The 15173-nt window shown below is 40.8% G+C and overlaps 1 protein-coding gene across 4 annotated transcripts in view; it reads left to right on the forward strand.

Annotated features, from left to right (window-relative positions):
* Positions 1–15173, forward strand: part of WDTC1 (WD and tetratricopeptide repeats 1) — a 65962-nt gene that overhangs the window by 33377 nt on the left and 17412 nt on the right. For all 4 annotated transcript variants that reach the window (XM_040466304.1, XM_040466314.1, XM_040466284.1 and 1 more), the window contains exons 4-5: positions 11747–11793; positions 12193–12304. In XM_040466304.1, coding sequence (XP_040322238.1) covers positions 11747–11793; positions 12193–12304 — 159 coding nt within the window. The remainder of the gene's footprint in view (positions 1–11746; positions 11794–12192; positions 12305–15173) is intronic.

Raw genomic sequence — 15173 nt, forward strand, 5'->3', positions numbered from 1 at the left:
TCCAGATTAAAAGAGACCAGGGGTGCCTGGGTGGCTCAGTTGGTTAAGTGTCCAACTTCACCTCAGGTCATGATCTCATAGCTCATGAGTTCAAGCCCTGCATCGGGCTCTGTGCTGACAGCTTGGAGCCGGGAGCCTGCTTCAGATTCTGTGTCTCCCTCTTTCTCTCTGTGCCTCCCCCGCTCATGCTCTGTCTCTCTCTGTCTCTCAAAAATAAATAAACCTTAAAATTTTTTTCAATAAAATAAAAAAATAAAAGAGACCAAAAAGAAGCTGACCACTGTGTCATCCCAGTGTTTGATCCTGGATTGGATCCTGGATCAGGAAAATCAAAGAGACGTTATTGGAGACTTGGTGAAATTTTAATATGGACTGTATACTAAATTATAGTATTATATCATTGTCAATTTTCTCAATTTTGATAGATGTGCTCTGGTGAAATAAAAGAATGATCTTCTTAGAAATACATACTGAAGTAGTTAAGTGTGTAAGGGGCCCTGAAGTCTGCAACTTTTTCTCGAATGGTTCAGGAAAAAATTTGTGTGTGTGTGTGTTCATGTTTGTGTGTGTAGAGAAAGAGGAGAGGAGGGGAGAGGGAGTAAGCAAATATGGCAATATTAGCAATTAATGAATTAGGGGACAGGTATATATGCTTGTTTTTGTCCTATTCTTGTACCTTTTTTATGTTTGAAATTGTTTCAAAATAGAAAGTTAAAAATGTTCATTGAGAAAATACAAAGAACTGATGTGTTGGCAGCAACTGAGTAAGATAGGCAGAAAAGAAATTGAGAGGGGCGCCTGGGTGGCGCAGTCGGTTAAGCGTCCGACTTCAGCCAGGTCACGATCTCGCGGTCCGTGAGTTCGAGCCCCGCGTCAGGCTCTGGGCTGATGGCTTGGAGCCTGGAGCCTGTTTCCGATTCTGTGTCTCCCTCTCTCTCTGCCCCTCCCCCGTTCATGCTCTGTCTCTCTCTGTCCCAAAAATAAATAAAAAACGTTGAAAAAAAAAATTTTTTTTAAATAAAAAAGAAATTGAGATTAGAGGATTTAAATTTAATATTAACTAGGATTAATTCTAAGATGTTCTGCTATATATTTCCCTTGGACATCTTTGCTAACTCATCTTGTCTTAATGATTTTTAATGTCATAACTAGACAGGAGCCAAATATCTTGGGATTTCAGTTTATAGCCTGCAGGCCTCACTTTTGGGGGGCCATTTTCATTTTTGGTTGCATCACCAGGATTTTCTAAGGCCACTTTAAAGTTTTGTTTTTTGGGTTTTTTTTTAAGTTCTATTTATTTATTTTGAGAGAGAGAAAGAGAGCACGAGCAGGGAAGAGCAGAGAGAGAGGGAGAGAATCCCAAGCAGGTTCCACACTGTCAGCACAGAGCCTGACGTGGGGCCCAAACCCATGAACTGTGAGATGATGACCTGAGCCAAGATCAAGAGCCAGATGCTTTAACTGACTGAGCCACCCAGGCACCCCCCACCTTAAAGTTTTGAACACACTTTGATCCATTCTATTTCTTTTACTTGTGGGTTTTCTTGGCAATTGTGGAACATTGTTCCACACATGGTAGACAGAGGGAGAGGAAAGGATTCTCACTTTACAAATAAGGGGAGTAAAATCGAGCATTTCCAAGGTCACAAAAGTGGTAGAAATAAGATTAATAAGATTTATGTCAGGCCTGTCTGGCCCCACAGTTCATAATTCTTTCTACCTCAGTCTTGTGTCTCCTTACTTACTTTTTTATTTTAAAATTTTTTTTTTTTTTTTTGAGAGAGCCCAAGCCGGGAAGGGGGGGGGGGGGGGACAGAGGATCTGAAGCGGGCTCCACACTGACACCAGCAAGCCTGATGGGGGCTCAAACTCACAAACCTCAAGATCATGACCTGAGCTCAGCCACCTGAACCACCCAGGTGCCTCATGTGTCTACTTTTTTAAAAGGGCTTAGCAGCACCTGGCTGGCTTAGTTGGTAGAATGTGTGACTCTTGATCACAGCGTTGTGAGGTTAAGCCCCATGGTGGGGATATAGCTTACTTTAAAAAGATAGGTAGATGATAGATAGATAGATAGATAGATAGATAGATAGATAGATAGATAGATAGATGATAGATAGATTTAACAAATAGTTCTTGGCTTGGTGGATTTATTTTCTTGCTTTATTAATTTTCTTAATATTTTCCTTAAGTTACAAACATGTATCTCACCTTCATGGTCTGGCTTGATTGCTTTTCTGTTTCTGTTTTGTTTCTTACATAATTTGAGCATAAATTCACTAGAAACAAATCATATCAAATTAGATTTTTTTTTAATATAGTTAGGAGACCAGGGAAGTTTCATAACAGAACCTTATTCTAACAAAGACTTGTTAGGGTTTTTTTACAGTGTTGTCTTTGAGAAGTAAGTTGTATGCCAACTTTATTAGTTACCCACAAAGAAAAAGATGGAAGTAAGACCTGACTTTGGGAGAGATTTCAAGGAATATCCTTTATTATTTTTAATGTTTATTTAGTTTGGAGAGAGAGCACGCACATGAGCTGGGGAGGGGCAGGGAGAGGGAGACAGAGGATCCGAAGCAGGGTCTACACTGTCAGTGCACAGCCCAGTGCAGGGCTTGGACTCACAAACCATGGGATCATGACCTGAGCCCAAGTCAGATGCTTAACTGAGCCACCCAGGCACCCTCAAAGAATATAGTTTAGATCAGGGGTTAGCAAATTATGGCCTGTGGGCCAAATGCAGCTTCGCTAGTTTGTAGGCTTGTTTTTAGTTTATTTTTTATTTTATCGAAGGTTACAGTTCATTGGGGTTTTTTTTCTTTTAGTATATTCGCAAAGTTGTGCAACTATTGGGGTACCCAGGTGGCTCAGTCAGTTAAGCGTCAGACTCTTGATTTTAGCTCAAGTCACGATCTCATGGGTTCATGGGATAGAGCCCTGCGTTGGGCTTTGTGCTGACAGCGTGGATCCTGCTTGGCATTCTCTCTTTCTCCCTCTCTCTCTGCCCCTTGTCTGTGCACTCTCTCTCTCTCAAAAATAAGTAAATAGAAACTTTTAAAAAAAGTTGTGCAACTATCACCACTATAAAATTCAAGACATTTTTATCACCCCCAAAGGAAACCTTTTACCCATATTAGCAGTTATTCCACATCCCTGGCAGCCATTAGTCTACTTTCTGCGTCTGTGGATTTTTATTCTGGACATCTTACAAAAATTGAATCATACAATATGTGGCTTTTGTGTATGTGGCTTCTTTCACTTAACATGATGTTTTCAAGATTCCTCCATGTTGTGGCATGAATCAGGACTTCATTCCTTTTTATGGCCAAATAACCTTCCATTATATGGACATACCACATTTTGTTTATGCATTCGTAGTTGGTAGACATTTTGGTTGTTTCCACTTTTTGTCTATTATGAATAATGCTGCTGTGAACATTTGTGTACAAGATTTTGTGTGGGTGTACATTTTTAGTTTTCTCATGGATCATACGGTTTTTGTTTATTTTTATGTTTAATTGTTTGAGGAACTATCCAACTCTCAAAGTGGCAGCATCATTTTACATTCCCAGCAGAAATGTGTGAGGATTCTGGTTTCTTCATATCCTCACCAAAACTTACCCATCTTTTTTGTAATAACCATCCTATTGGATGTAATGTGGTATTTCATTGTGGTTTGATTTGCATTTCCCTAATGACTAATGATTTTGAACATCTTTTCATGTGCTTATTGGCCATTTGAATATTTTATTTGGAGAAATGTCTATTCAGATCCTTTGCCCATTTCTTAATTGAATTTTTTTGGTCTTTTTATTGTTGAGCTGTAAAAATTCTTTATATATCCTGGATACTGGACCCTTATCAGATATGTGATTTAAAATGTTTTCTCCCATTTGGGGGTTGTCTTTTCACTTTTTTGATAGTGACTTTGACACACAAAAGTTTTTAATTTTAATGAAGTCCAAATGATTTTTTTCCCTTTTATCACTTGTGCTTTTGGTGTCATGTTTAAGAAACCATTAGTCATCATTTACAGCACACACACACACACACACACACACACACACACACACACACAAAAGGAAGAAAAGAAATAATTGCTTAATCCAGAGTCACAAAGATTTATACCCATGTTTCCTTCTAAGAGTTTCATACTTTTAGATCTCATATGTAGGTCCTTGATCCATTTTGAGTTATTTTTTGTATATGATGTGATGTAGGGGTCCAACTTCATTCTTTTGCATGTGGATGTGCAAATTGGTATCCTCAAAAATCCTTGAAGCTTGTTCCTAAAGCCTGATGCTCCTATCTTCTAGGTTTTGGGGTATTTCTCTCCTTTATTATGGTAGATCTTTGTCTCATGTTGCCATGGACATGGACCTGTTTTTGTTTATCTTCCAGTTTATTCCCTTCTCTCTCAGTACCCTATATGTAATGGGTATTGAATAAATGAATTTTCTGTTTGGTCATAGTTTAGGGTAGCAACTTAATAGCTGCAGAAATAAACCCTTTTGGAAAAGTAAGTAGATAGGAAAGAATCCAGTTGTTCAAGGTGTGTACCCAAGCGAGTATTCTAGCTGTGTGGGAGGGGTCTTTGAAAGTAGCGTCTTAGAAGGTACACACACAGATTGGTGAGAGAATATACCTGAGGACTATTTCCAGGGATGGGAGCCAGCATTTACCCAAGTGTGCGTGCATGTATTATACCACGTGATTTTCACAATGATCTTGTCAGGTTTACATTATCATCATCCCCATCTCCAAATGAAAACTCAGAGGTTCTGGGAATATTAAGTGACTACCCATATACCTAGGAAGAGGTCAAGCCAGAGTTGAACCCAGACAACTCTTTCACTTTACAATTCTGATTCTCACTAACCAGTCTCAGCTTCTTGTAAAAAGTAAATTTAGACAAAAGGCTCCCTAGTCCTTTTGGCTATACCAGTATACACACTGATTTGCAGACTTCCTAGCTCTTTGCTTCTCTCTCTCTTTTTTTTTTTTATTATTCCCATGTATGGTGGGTCCCATTTTTTTCCCTCTAGAACTGAATGACTAGAATGACTTTTATTATTTTTCCCCTGTGGATCCCACATCTTGATAGATTGCTGTCTACTAACTTGTATTTATTAATAATGTTTTCCATTTAAGTACACTTTGCCACACCACGACTGCTCATCAGGCTCCTAAGTAGCATGGGCTATATCTAGCATTACAACACAGATTTTATATATTTCCAGCCAAATGCAAAAAATAAAAATAAAAAACATGACATTATGCCTACTCTGGGCTGACCAGTCACCTGTAAATGTTCTTTTCCCACTGGAATTTTAAAATACATCAACTCACCAAATTTGGAACTAACCTAAATGTACAACACTAAGGTAGAGGTGAATACAGTTTAACTTTTGGAGGAATATTCTATAGCCATTTGAAGTGATGCTTATGAGGAGTTTATAATAACATGGGGAAAGGCTAATGTTATATATTTAGTGTAGAGGAAGAGAAAACAAAACTCATCAGCTCTGTGAGGACAGGAGACGCATCTGTCTGACTCAGTTATGTCTCTCTGAGCCCGGTATAATACTGGCAGGCACATAGCAAGCATTTAAGTTTTAGGAGAGACAGTTTAGAATTTAAAAAGGCAGTCTAACATCATGGTTAACAGCTGAGTTCTGGAATCTGTCAGACATGGGTTCATCGTTTGGCTACACTATTTATACAATATGGGGTTGGGTATTAACTTTTTCCTCCTCTGAAAAATGAGAATAGTAATGATGTTTCCATCATAAGACAGTTGTAAAAATTAAAATTATATATGAAGGTCACAATAGTGTCCCTGGTACATGGTGAGATAGTGCTCAGTATATATCAGCTGCTACTATTGCTATTATTATTATTATTATTACCTTTTTTCTCTCTTTATTGATGTATGCTTTACACAAAAATAAAGTGCATAGGTCTCAAGTATTGAGTTAAATGAGTTTGACACTTGTGTAACAACCATCTGTAACAAGTTAGAAAATACCATCACTGGAGCACCTGGGTGGCTCTGCTCAGTCAGTTGAGAGTCCAACTTTGGCTCAGGTCATGATCTCACAGTTCATGGGTTCTAGCCCCATATCGAGCTCTGTGCTGACAGCTCTGTCTCTCTGTCTCTCTCTCTTAAATATAAATAAACATTTTTTAAAAATTATATTAAAAAAAAAAGTACCATCATGGTAGAAAGTTCTCACAGTACCCTTTCCAGTCAACCCTCCTACCTCAGAACAACCACCTTGTGGCTTTTGTCTTCAAAGATTAGTTTTGCTTATTCTGAGGCTTACTGTAAATGGAATTAGATAGTATATCTTTGTATGTGTTTGGCTTCTCTTGCTTAGCATAATGGTTTTTGAGTTTCATCCATGTTGTTGCATGTATCTGCGGTCCATTCCTTTTTATTGCTGAGTAGTACTCCATTGTGTGGATAGACTACATTTTATTTATCCATTTTCCTGTTGATGACCATTTGGGTTATTTCCAGTTTGGAGCCTTTGTTTTTTAAATTTTGAGATTTTTTTTTTAAAATAATAACATCTTTTTTTTTTTAAGTAATTTAAGTAATCTCTACACTCAATGTGGGGTTTGAACTCACAGCTCTGAGATCAAGAGTCACATGCTCTACTGACAGAGCCAGCCAGCTGCCTCTGCAGCTTTCAAAACTAAAGCATCTATGGATATTCTTATGTCAATCTTTATGTGGACAAATGTTTTAATTTCTTTCAAGTGATTACCTAGGAATGGAATTGCTAGGTCATAGGGTAAATATAAGCTTAACTTTACATGAAACTGCCAGTCTTTAAGGTGATGGTAGCAATGAGATTTTTTTTTTTTTTAATTTTAGAAAGAACACAAGCAGTGGGGAGGGGCAGAGGGAGAATGCAGGAGAATCCCAAGCAGGCTCCACACTTCAGAGCGGAGCCTGACACGAGGCTTGGTCCCACGAACCTGGGATCATGACTTGAGCCAACATCAAGAGTCAGACACTCAACTGACTGAGCCACCCGGGTGCCCCGAGATCTCTTCTTAATACAGGCAGTAATAAACATGGTATCTGAGGTAGTCCAGCATAGAGAAATACTTTGGAGTTATATTGACCTGGGTTCCCATCTGGGCTTTGGTATTTATAATTTGTGCAACCCTGGGTAAGTTATCTCTGAGACTTGGTCTTACCTGTGAAAAGGGAGTAATAATGAGATTGTGTATACTACTAACTAGCATTCTACCTAGTAGTGGCATACCAAGGTGGGGACTGCAATGCAGGCTATAAGGGGTACATAGTTTGTAAAGAATTTTAAAGCAGTAATAAAACCCACTAAAAGTCCATTTGCTTTTTATCATCATCATGCACCTAAAATTCTGAGCAGTGTCAGTGATAAAATACTTCTTCCTGCCTCCTCCTCCTCCTCTTATACACCATGCTACTCAGCAAATTATAGGGACTTACAACAAATAGTAATTGTAATCAATATTTAACAAAGTTAAGCAGGATCTAAAAGGTTGGAACTTAAGTGAGATTTAAAAGTTTTATTACAGGTTCTATCTCTGTGCACTTTCTGTTTCCTCTAGGTCCCCAGTGTGCAAAGCTTACCCTAAACAGCAGTATTTCCAAGGGTCCAGGGAGGCACACAAAGGTCTGTTCCTCTCTAGGAGTCATCTCTAAACATCCTTGCTCCCAGTTTCTTAAAAGTTTAAGGTTTTCTCTCTTCATTTTTTACCCACTTTTTAATTCTGATAGATCATAGGCATATTTCCTTCCATTGTATTTTACAATGTAATTATAGATTGTGACCCAATATCTAAGCCAGTCTTCGTTATCAAGGCCAACGTAACCCCCCCTTACTCTGCTCCCTATTAAGTAGCTTCCCAAACATGTGTTCTAACTTATAAAGCTCTTTATTAATATTTTTTGTCAATAGTTACTTTGTATTTTTGTTAGAATCTGGTTTGAGCTTTTTCTCTATACTCTCTTCAACTTACCTACCTCTAAACTAGCTTCTACCACGTGAAAATTAGTCATAAGTATCATATTTGTCTACTGTGGCCTCTGTCTTCCATTCTTTGGATGGATTACTGATTTGCGGACAAGACAATAATTCTAGAAGCATTCATCCATTTTCTCAGACAATACGTAAGAGCTCAGGCTCTCAAGTTAAAATCCTGCTTCATGTCACCACTGTTAGCGGTGCCACACTTGGCAGGTCCAATATGTGCGGGGTTTTGTTTATTTTTACACACTAAGCAATTCTCCAACACCTAATGGGTGCCCTACAATTTAACTCAATTCTGACACTATCAATCTGGAGACAGCATTACATTGTACAGGCTAAGGGTTTAGTCCTATGACTGCCCTGCCACCCTCTACACCCCCCACTTCAGACACCAATCACAAGTCCATGTTGTCACCTGTGCTTCTGACCAACCATCTGTAGATTGGAGGGTCCAACAACCTCTTCCTTGGATTTGATTAATTTGCTAGAATGGCTCACAGAACTCAAACATATTTTACTTACTAGACTACCCATTTATTCTAAAAGAATATAGTTCAGGAACAGCCCAGATAGAAGAGATACCTAAACAGTATGTAGGAAGGGGCACAGAGCTTCCATGCCCTCTTGGAGTGTACTGCTCTCCCCCAAATCTCCACATGTTTCCTAATGCATAAGCTCTCTGAACCTCTTCTTTTGGGTTTTTGTGGAGGCTTCAATAGATAGGCACAATTGACTAAATCATTGGCTATTGGTGAACTATTCAACCTCCAGCCCCTTTCCCCTCCCCAGAGGTCTGGAGGGTGGGACTGAAAGTTCTAACCCTCCAGTCATATGATTGGTTCCTTTAGCAACTTGACCCCATCCCTAGGCGCTTTCCAAAAATCACTTCATTAACATAAACTCAGGTGTTGTTGAAAGGGGTTTGTTACGGATATCAAGACATCTTTTTCACTCTTATCACTTAGGAAATTCCAAGGTCTTTAGGGGTTCAGATATGGGAAGAAGACCAATTACATATTTCTTATTATAAATTACAGTATCACTGCAGGTTACCGAATCTCTCTCAGTGCTGTCTTTCTTATATGTGAAATGAGTAGTGATACCTGTTTCTTAAACAAGACAACAGATATGGAGTGCTGGATTAGTGTCCTATTGCTGCCATAACAAGTTACCACAGACTTAATGGCTCAAAACGACACAAATTTATTATCTCACAGTTCTGTGGATCAGAAGTCTGACCTGGGTTTCACCAAGCTAAAAGCAATATCTGGACAGGGCTGTGTTCCTCCTGGAGGCTGTAGGGTAGAATTCGTTTCTTTGCAATTCCCAACTTCTAGAGGCTACTGCATTTCTTGACCCGTAATCCCCTTCTTCCATCTTCAAAGCCAGCAATAACAAGACAAATCCCTTTCACACCTACATCTCTCTAGTTCTCTGCAGTCAGGAAGGGTTCTGTGATTTTAAGAACTTACATGATCATAATGGGGCCACCTGGATAATCTAGAATACTCTCCCTGTCTCAAGGACCTTAACCTTAATCACATCTGCAAAGTCTCCTTGGCCACCAAACATCACATATTCATAGGTTGCAGAGGATCAGGACACAGACATCTGGGGGCCATTTTTCTGGCTACCACAAGTACTTAGCACTGTGTCCAGCTCTTTGTAAGCTCTCAGTAAGTGGCAATCATTCAAAGCTCCTGGTATTGCAAGGGAGATTGCAAGCTATAGATGTGACACCCCCGCCCTCACCACCACCACCCCCTCACCACCACCACCCCCTCACCACCACCACCCCCTCACCACCACCACCCCGGCCCAGGCACAAGTAATTTACATCCTGGTGAGAAAATGAAAGAGCTGAGGACAGAAATGATTCTGACCCTAAAAGAGTGATCAGAGCCATGTGTGGGGTTTCAACCAAGTGCCATGGGAGAGTGAGAGGCTCAGGTCAACAAGTAGTCTGACAAGTCTGAACAGAGTGAATGCACGTTAAGTGCAGAACCTGGAAAGAAATGTGGTTCAACCTAGCTAAGAATCTTTATAGGACAAAGGGTAAGAGGGAAGGAGAAGGCAGAGGAAAAGCCGTTCTAACTAGACAGTTGGGGAATTAGATTTGTTCATATCTCTCGATTCTTCCCACTAGTCTCACTGGACTCATTTGATCATTCAGGCAACTGATATATGCCGGGCTGTGTATCTGACCTTGAGGATGCAGTGAATATAAGACACAAAGCCTGCTTTCTCAGGGCTCAGTCTGGTGAAGCAGACTACCATGTCAACACAGAGTCATAATCCAGTGTGACATTAGGAGCCCACAGGAAGGGTATGCCTCCTTCCCAAATTTACAGGATAGGAAAAGCACCTTGAAGAAAGTGCCTATAAACTGAGACCTGAAGAATGAGTTGGGAGTTTATCAGCATGTTTTGGGCCACAAGTAACAGCCCAAGTCAAATGACCTTAAACAGTAAAGAACTGATTGTCTCGCTTAACTGGAAGTCCATAAGTAGAGTAGGCATTAGTATTGGTCACTCCTCTGTGTATTGACCTCACTCTCAGGCTGGCTTCCCTTGTGGTGGCAGTTCCAAGTGTCACATTGGTATACCCAAAATCTGAAAGAAGAAAGGTATCTCTTTCATAGACTGTCTCCTGAGAATGAGAAAACTCCTTTTCAGGAAGCCTCCCAGCCACTGTGCCCCCTGCATCTGATTGGGGTCACAGGCTTATTTCTGAGCCAATCCCTGTGCCCAAGTAAATGCCACGTCCAATTTGGCTTATGCCTAAGTTCCTAAACCTATCAGTGTGTCAAGGACAATGGATTTACACTTGCTGAAACCCATGGTCTAATTTGGAACATAGAGATAAATAAATGAAAATCTAGGTATCATTAGGAATGAAGGAGGGTGAGAGAACAGAAACCAGTATATAGGAATGCCTAGTGACTTGTTCTTTCCTTCCCCCATGTAAGACTTGGTCTGCCACTTTATACCTTCTGCTTTTCATGGATTCTGTTTCCTCATAGCTCTAGCTTTACCATGGTTTCTCTCTGTGCATGCTTTCAACCTCAGTGTCTATTGATAACTGCCCCACTCTCTCCATGTTTCTCATTTCACATCCCCAAGCTCAAGACTCTGGCCCAGTTAACCTTACTATACCAGGCTCTACCTACTTGAAGTAAGCTCCAGAAGATCGGGGACTTTGTTTTGTATACTGCTGTCTCCCCAGTGTCCGAACGGCACCTGGTGTGCAATGGGTGCTTGATAAATTAAGTATATGCCAAATGAATGAAAGATCAACTTTCTAGTTAATTGGCTTCCTTTGGGTTAGATATTCTCTGGGCAAATTTTCTGTGGCTGAGGGGATGTCCCTTGAAGGGACAGTGGTAGGAGCAGAAATTTACTCTCACTTGTTTGGATCTCACTTCTACTACTTACTTTCATCTGAACTTCAGTTTACTTTTCTGCAAAACAGGATCAATGAAACCTGCCCTTTAGGGCTCAGTTGTTCAGTATCAAGTGAGATCATAATATGAAAGTACTTTATATATTGTAAGATACCAAGCAGTTTAATTCAATTCTGGTCACTCACATGCACCTGGAAAACACTGATGATGGAAAGGCTGGTTCACCTGTTCAGTTCCACTTCTCAGTATTGAGTTCCCCAAGAGAACCTCTAACTGGCTGTCTTCTTGTCCCTTTCCATTTACTCCCCAGGGTCACTCAGGGTGTGTCAACTGTCTGGAGTGGAACGAGAAAGGAGAGTGAGTATGAACTAGAGTACCGAAGAGGGTGCTGGAGAGGGGAGTGGAGAGGCTGGGAGAGGGGACTTTCCTCCTTCTTGGTAGATCTAGGGAAAAGAGACTACTGCTCGTTTCTGTGCAGTGAGGTTTAGTCCACCACTATCAACGCACTGTTGAACAATAAATTGGATGACCATCCAAACCCTGTGTTTTTGATAATCTAATGTGTTTAAGGAATAATGAGAAATCTTTAGGACAAAGTAGAAGAGAATCAACTGATGTTTACAAGATATGCTTGAATTCTGTGACATCTCCTGTTCCTCACGCTCTGTGTGGCCTCACTCCCTATCAGTGGGGAACGTGGGGTTTGGGGGGGCAGGGCCGGAAGGGGAGAGGTAGAACCCCTTATTCTGCTTGCAGCTTGCTGGCCTCTGGTTCCGATGACCAGCACACAATTGTGTGGGACCCGCTGCACCACAAGAAGCTGCTCTCCATGCACACAGGACACACTGCAAATATCTTCTCTGTCAAGGTGAGCAGGATAAGGCACAGAGCAAGTGAAAGGCATGCATGACTGGTCTGCGTGCATGGTTGTATCTGCACATATGTGTTCCATGTACTCCCTGGGGTCGCAGACACCTTTGTGATCTGAGTATCTGATGGTGATTCCTGAAACCCCATCTCTTTTCCGTGTTCTGCTTCCTCACTTATAGCATCTAGGCCAGCTCTAGATGAAATGATGTTTATATTTATTTGAGTGGTGATGGTGGGTGGTATGGTTCCAACCATGAACTTAGATAGCAGGGAGACCTGTGTTTGACTCCCTGATCTGCCTCTTGGAAGCTGTGTGACCTAGGCAAGTCACCTGACCTCTCTGAACCTCTTTACTCATCTGTAAATAGGAAGTAGCTTAGGAAAATCCCCTGGACCCATGAATAAATGAGTAAATAAATCATTTAATTGTAAAAGGGAAGCAGCAATCCACAGGCTTGATATTATAGTTCAATAAGATGATTTGTAAAAAGGCACCTGGCCACAGGTGTTTTAGCTGTTCTGTGTTTGAGCTGCTGATTTGTTGGTGGAAGGGAGTTGAGCTGAGGAGAGGTGGGAAGGGGACTTACAAGTGTCTTCAGGCCTCTGAAGTCCTCGAAATGGAAGTGACATGAAACTTTGTGCCTTCTGGTCCCAGGCAACAGACTTGGCATTAGTGGCTCCGAGTCCATAGAAGCAAATGTGGACCTCATGAAGTAAAGAACTGTGTAATGCTTAGAGCAATTTGGAGAAGGTAGAATAGGCCCTTTGAGACTATAGCAAGTGTCCTAGCACTGAGGTACTCTCGACACTGGGAACTTTATTTGCCAGGTTGAAGTTTGGAGGAAATGACCTTTAAGGACCTTTCCAGCCCTGTAATTCTATAATGGATGTATGTGAGAGTGAGACTGTCCTTTTGAAAGCCTCACTAATCTAAGAAATATTTTCCTAATTAATATCAAGAAGAATTACAAGATACATGAAGAAGGTAGATTTGAGAGCCAAGAACCTACTTACTTCCCTAAACCCTGCCTCCTGCCCAAGCTCTGATTTTCACCTCCTGCTCCAGGGACCAATCCTAGATGATTTTCTGCAATTTTAGAGGCAGAAAAATGTCTCTTCACCTCTTGCATGGCAAACAGATGGTTTCTGCCCCATGAAAAGTGTTAGGTCCGATCTGAATCTTTGGGGTGGGATCTGGGAAAGGGACCTAAGCCATCACTTTGGCATTATAGAGCACAAAATGTTGAGTTCAGAAACCAGAATTTGACAATGGTCTTGTAACTTCCTAATAGTATGATTTGGGGCAAGGCATTTACATTTACAGACCCTCAGCCTCCTCTTGTGTGAAAGTGTAGAAAAGGATTCTTCTCTCTTCAGATAGTAACATTCCACAGACACTTATTTAGCCCTCAAGCTCCCCCTGGTGGCAACCACAGAGTGTGGTGAGTGTGGCAGTAGCCCTCAAGGGCTTGCCTATTTATTACTGTTGTGCATGAAGTATATTCTGTCTTCAGACAGGATTAAAGACTGCTGGTTGCCCCTAAAAATGATCAAATTTCATTTGTTTCATCTAGCCCTTGTCCTGGTGATCCAATAGAGAATGGTATGTAGAAAGTGAATTATTGCTCTTTTGTGAACATTTAAGTCCAGTAGGACTTGAGCTGTTTAAATGTGGAATAATGGGGCGCCTGGGTGGCGCAGTCGGTTAAGCGTCCGACTTCAGCCAGGTCACGATCTCGCGGTCCGTGAGTTCGAGCCCCGCGTCGGGCTCTGGGCTGACAGCTCAGAGCCTGGAGCCTGTTTCAGATTCTGTGTCTCCCTCTCTCTCTGCCCCTCCCCCGTTCATGCTCTGTCTCTCTCTGTCCCAAAAATAAATAAATGTTGAAAAAAAAAAAATTTTAATGTGGAATAATGCCCCACCCCCAGCACCCATTCAGCCTTGTTGTGGATTGGGAGAAACTTTTCAATTAAGAAAAAAGGTAATTAAATCTTTTGAACTCAAGAAAGAGAAAAAGTCAACTAAATATTTTTCTTCCTCAAAGCTAGGTGATAGAATGACATGCTTTTAAAAATTACTGTTCAAAGCTATGTTTATGGCTGTTTTCTTCTTACCATATGTCATCTGGAATATTTTCTCAATTTCGTCAGAATGGTGGGATTCTCATTCTTTATGATAACTGTAGGGAGATGTTTCTTCCTGATGCTCAGCCCTTCCCCAAGGGTCAACATTTGAGCCATTTCTAGTATTTGCTATTATGAAGAGTGCTGCTCTGAGCATTTCTGCACAGGTCTCTTTTTTCTAATAAAATTATTTCTCAGAAGTGGAAGTTTGGGGTCAAAAGATAGAAGCAGTTTTTACTTTGTTACCTATTGCCAGAGTGTTCTCCAGAAATATTTGAACCAATTTAAAATACTACTTTCTCCTTAAAACACTGGAAGTCCTTTTCACCTTAAGACTAATTTATTAGGTAATCCTCAAGCTATCAAACAGTCCTCATGAGGCAGTATGCATTTGGGAGTCAGACTTGAGTTTGAACACAATCCTGCTGAACCTCAATTTTTATTTTAAGTACCAATAAGATAAGATACCTACCCAGATGGCAGCCAGATGGTAAATGCTTAGTAAATGGTAGCAACTATGATTATCATCCACTCAACCCTTATCTGGGGAAGAATCAGAGGAAGATTTCTTAGGTAGTCCGGTTTGGCACAAGTCAGGACCACTCCGGCAAAGTAAAGGCGTATGTCCCAGCTTTGACCTTTAGGCCTATGGGCTGATGCTTGAGATCCAAAGTTTTCTTAGTGGACTGCCTTGGATGAGTTCATTTCCTGCCTGATATGGAGAAGGAAAGAGGGTGCTGACATCC

This window comes from Herpailurus yagouaroundi, unplaced genomic scaffold (genome assembly GCF_014898765.1).
Source record: "Herpailurus yagouaroundi ecotype Mexico unplaced genomic scaffold, PumYag 77, whole genome shotgun sequence".
Lineage (NCBI taxonomy): Eukaryota > Metazoa > Chordata > Mammalia > Carnivora > Felidae > Herpailurus > Herpailurus yagouaroundi.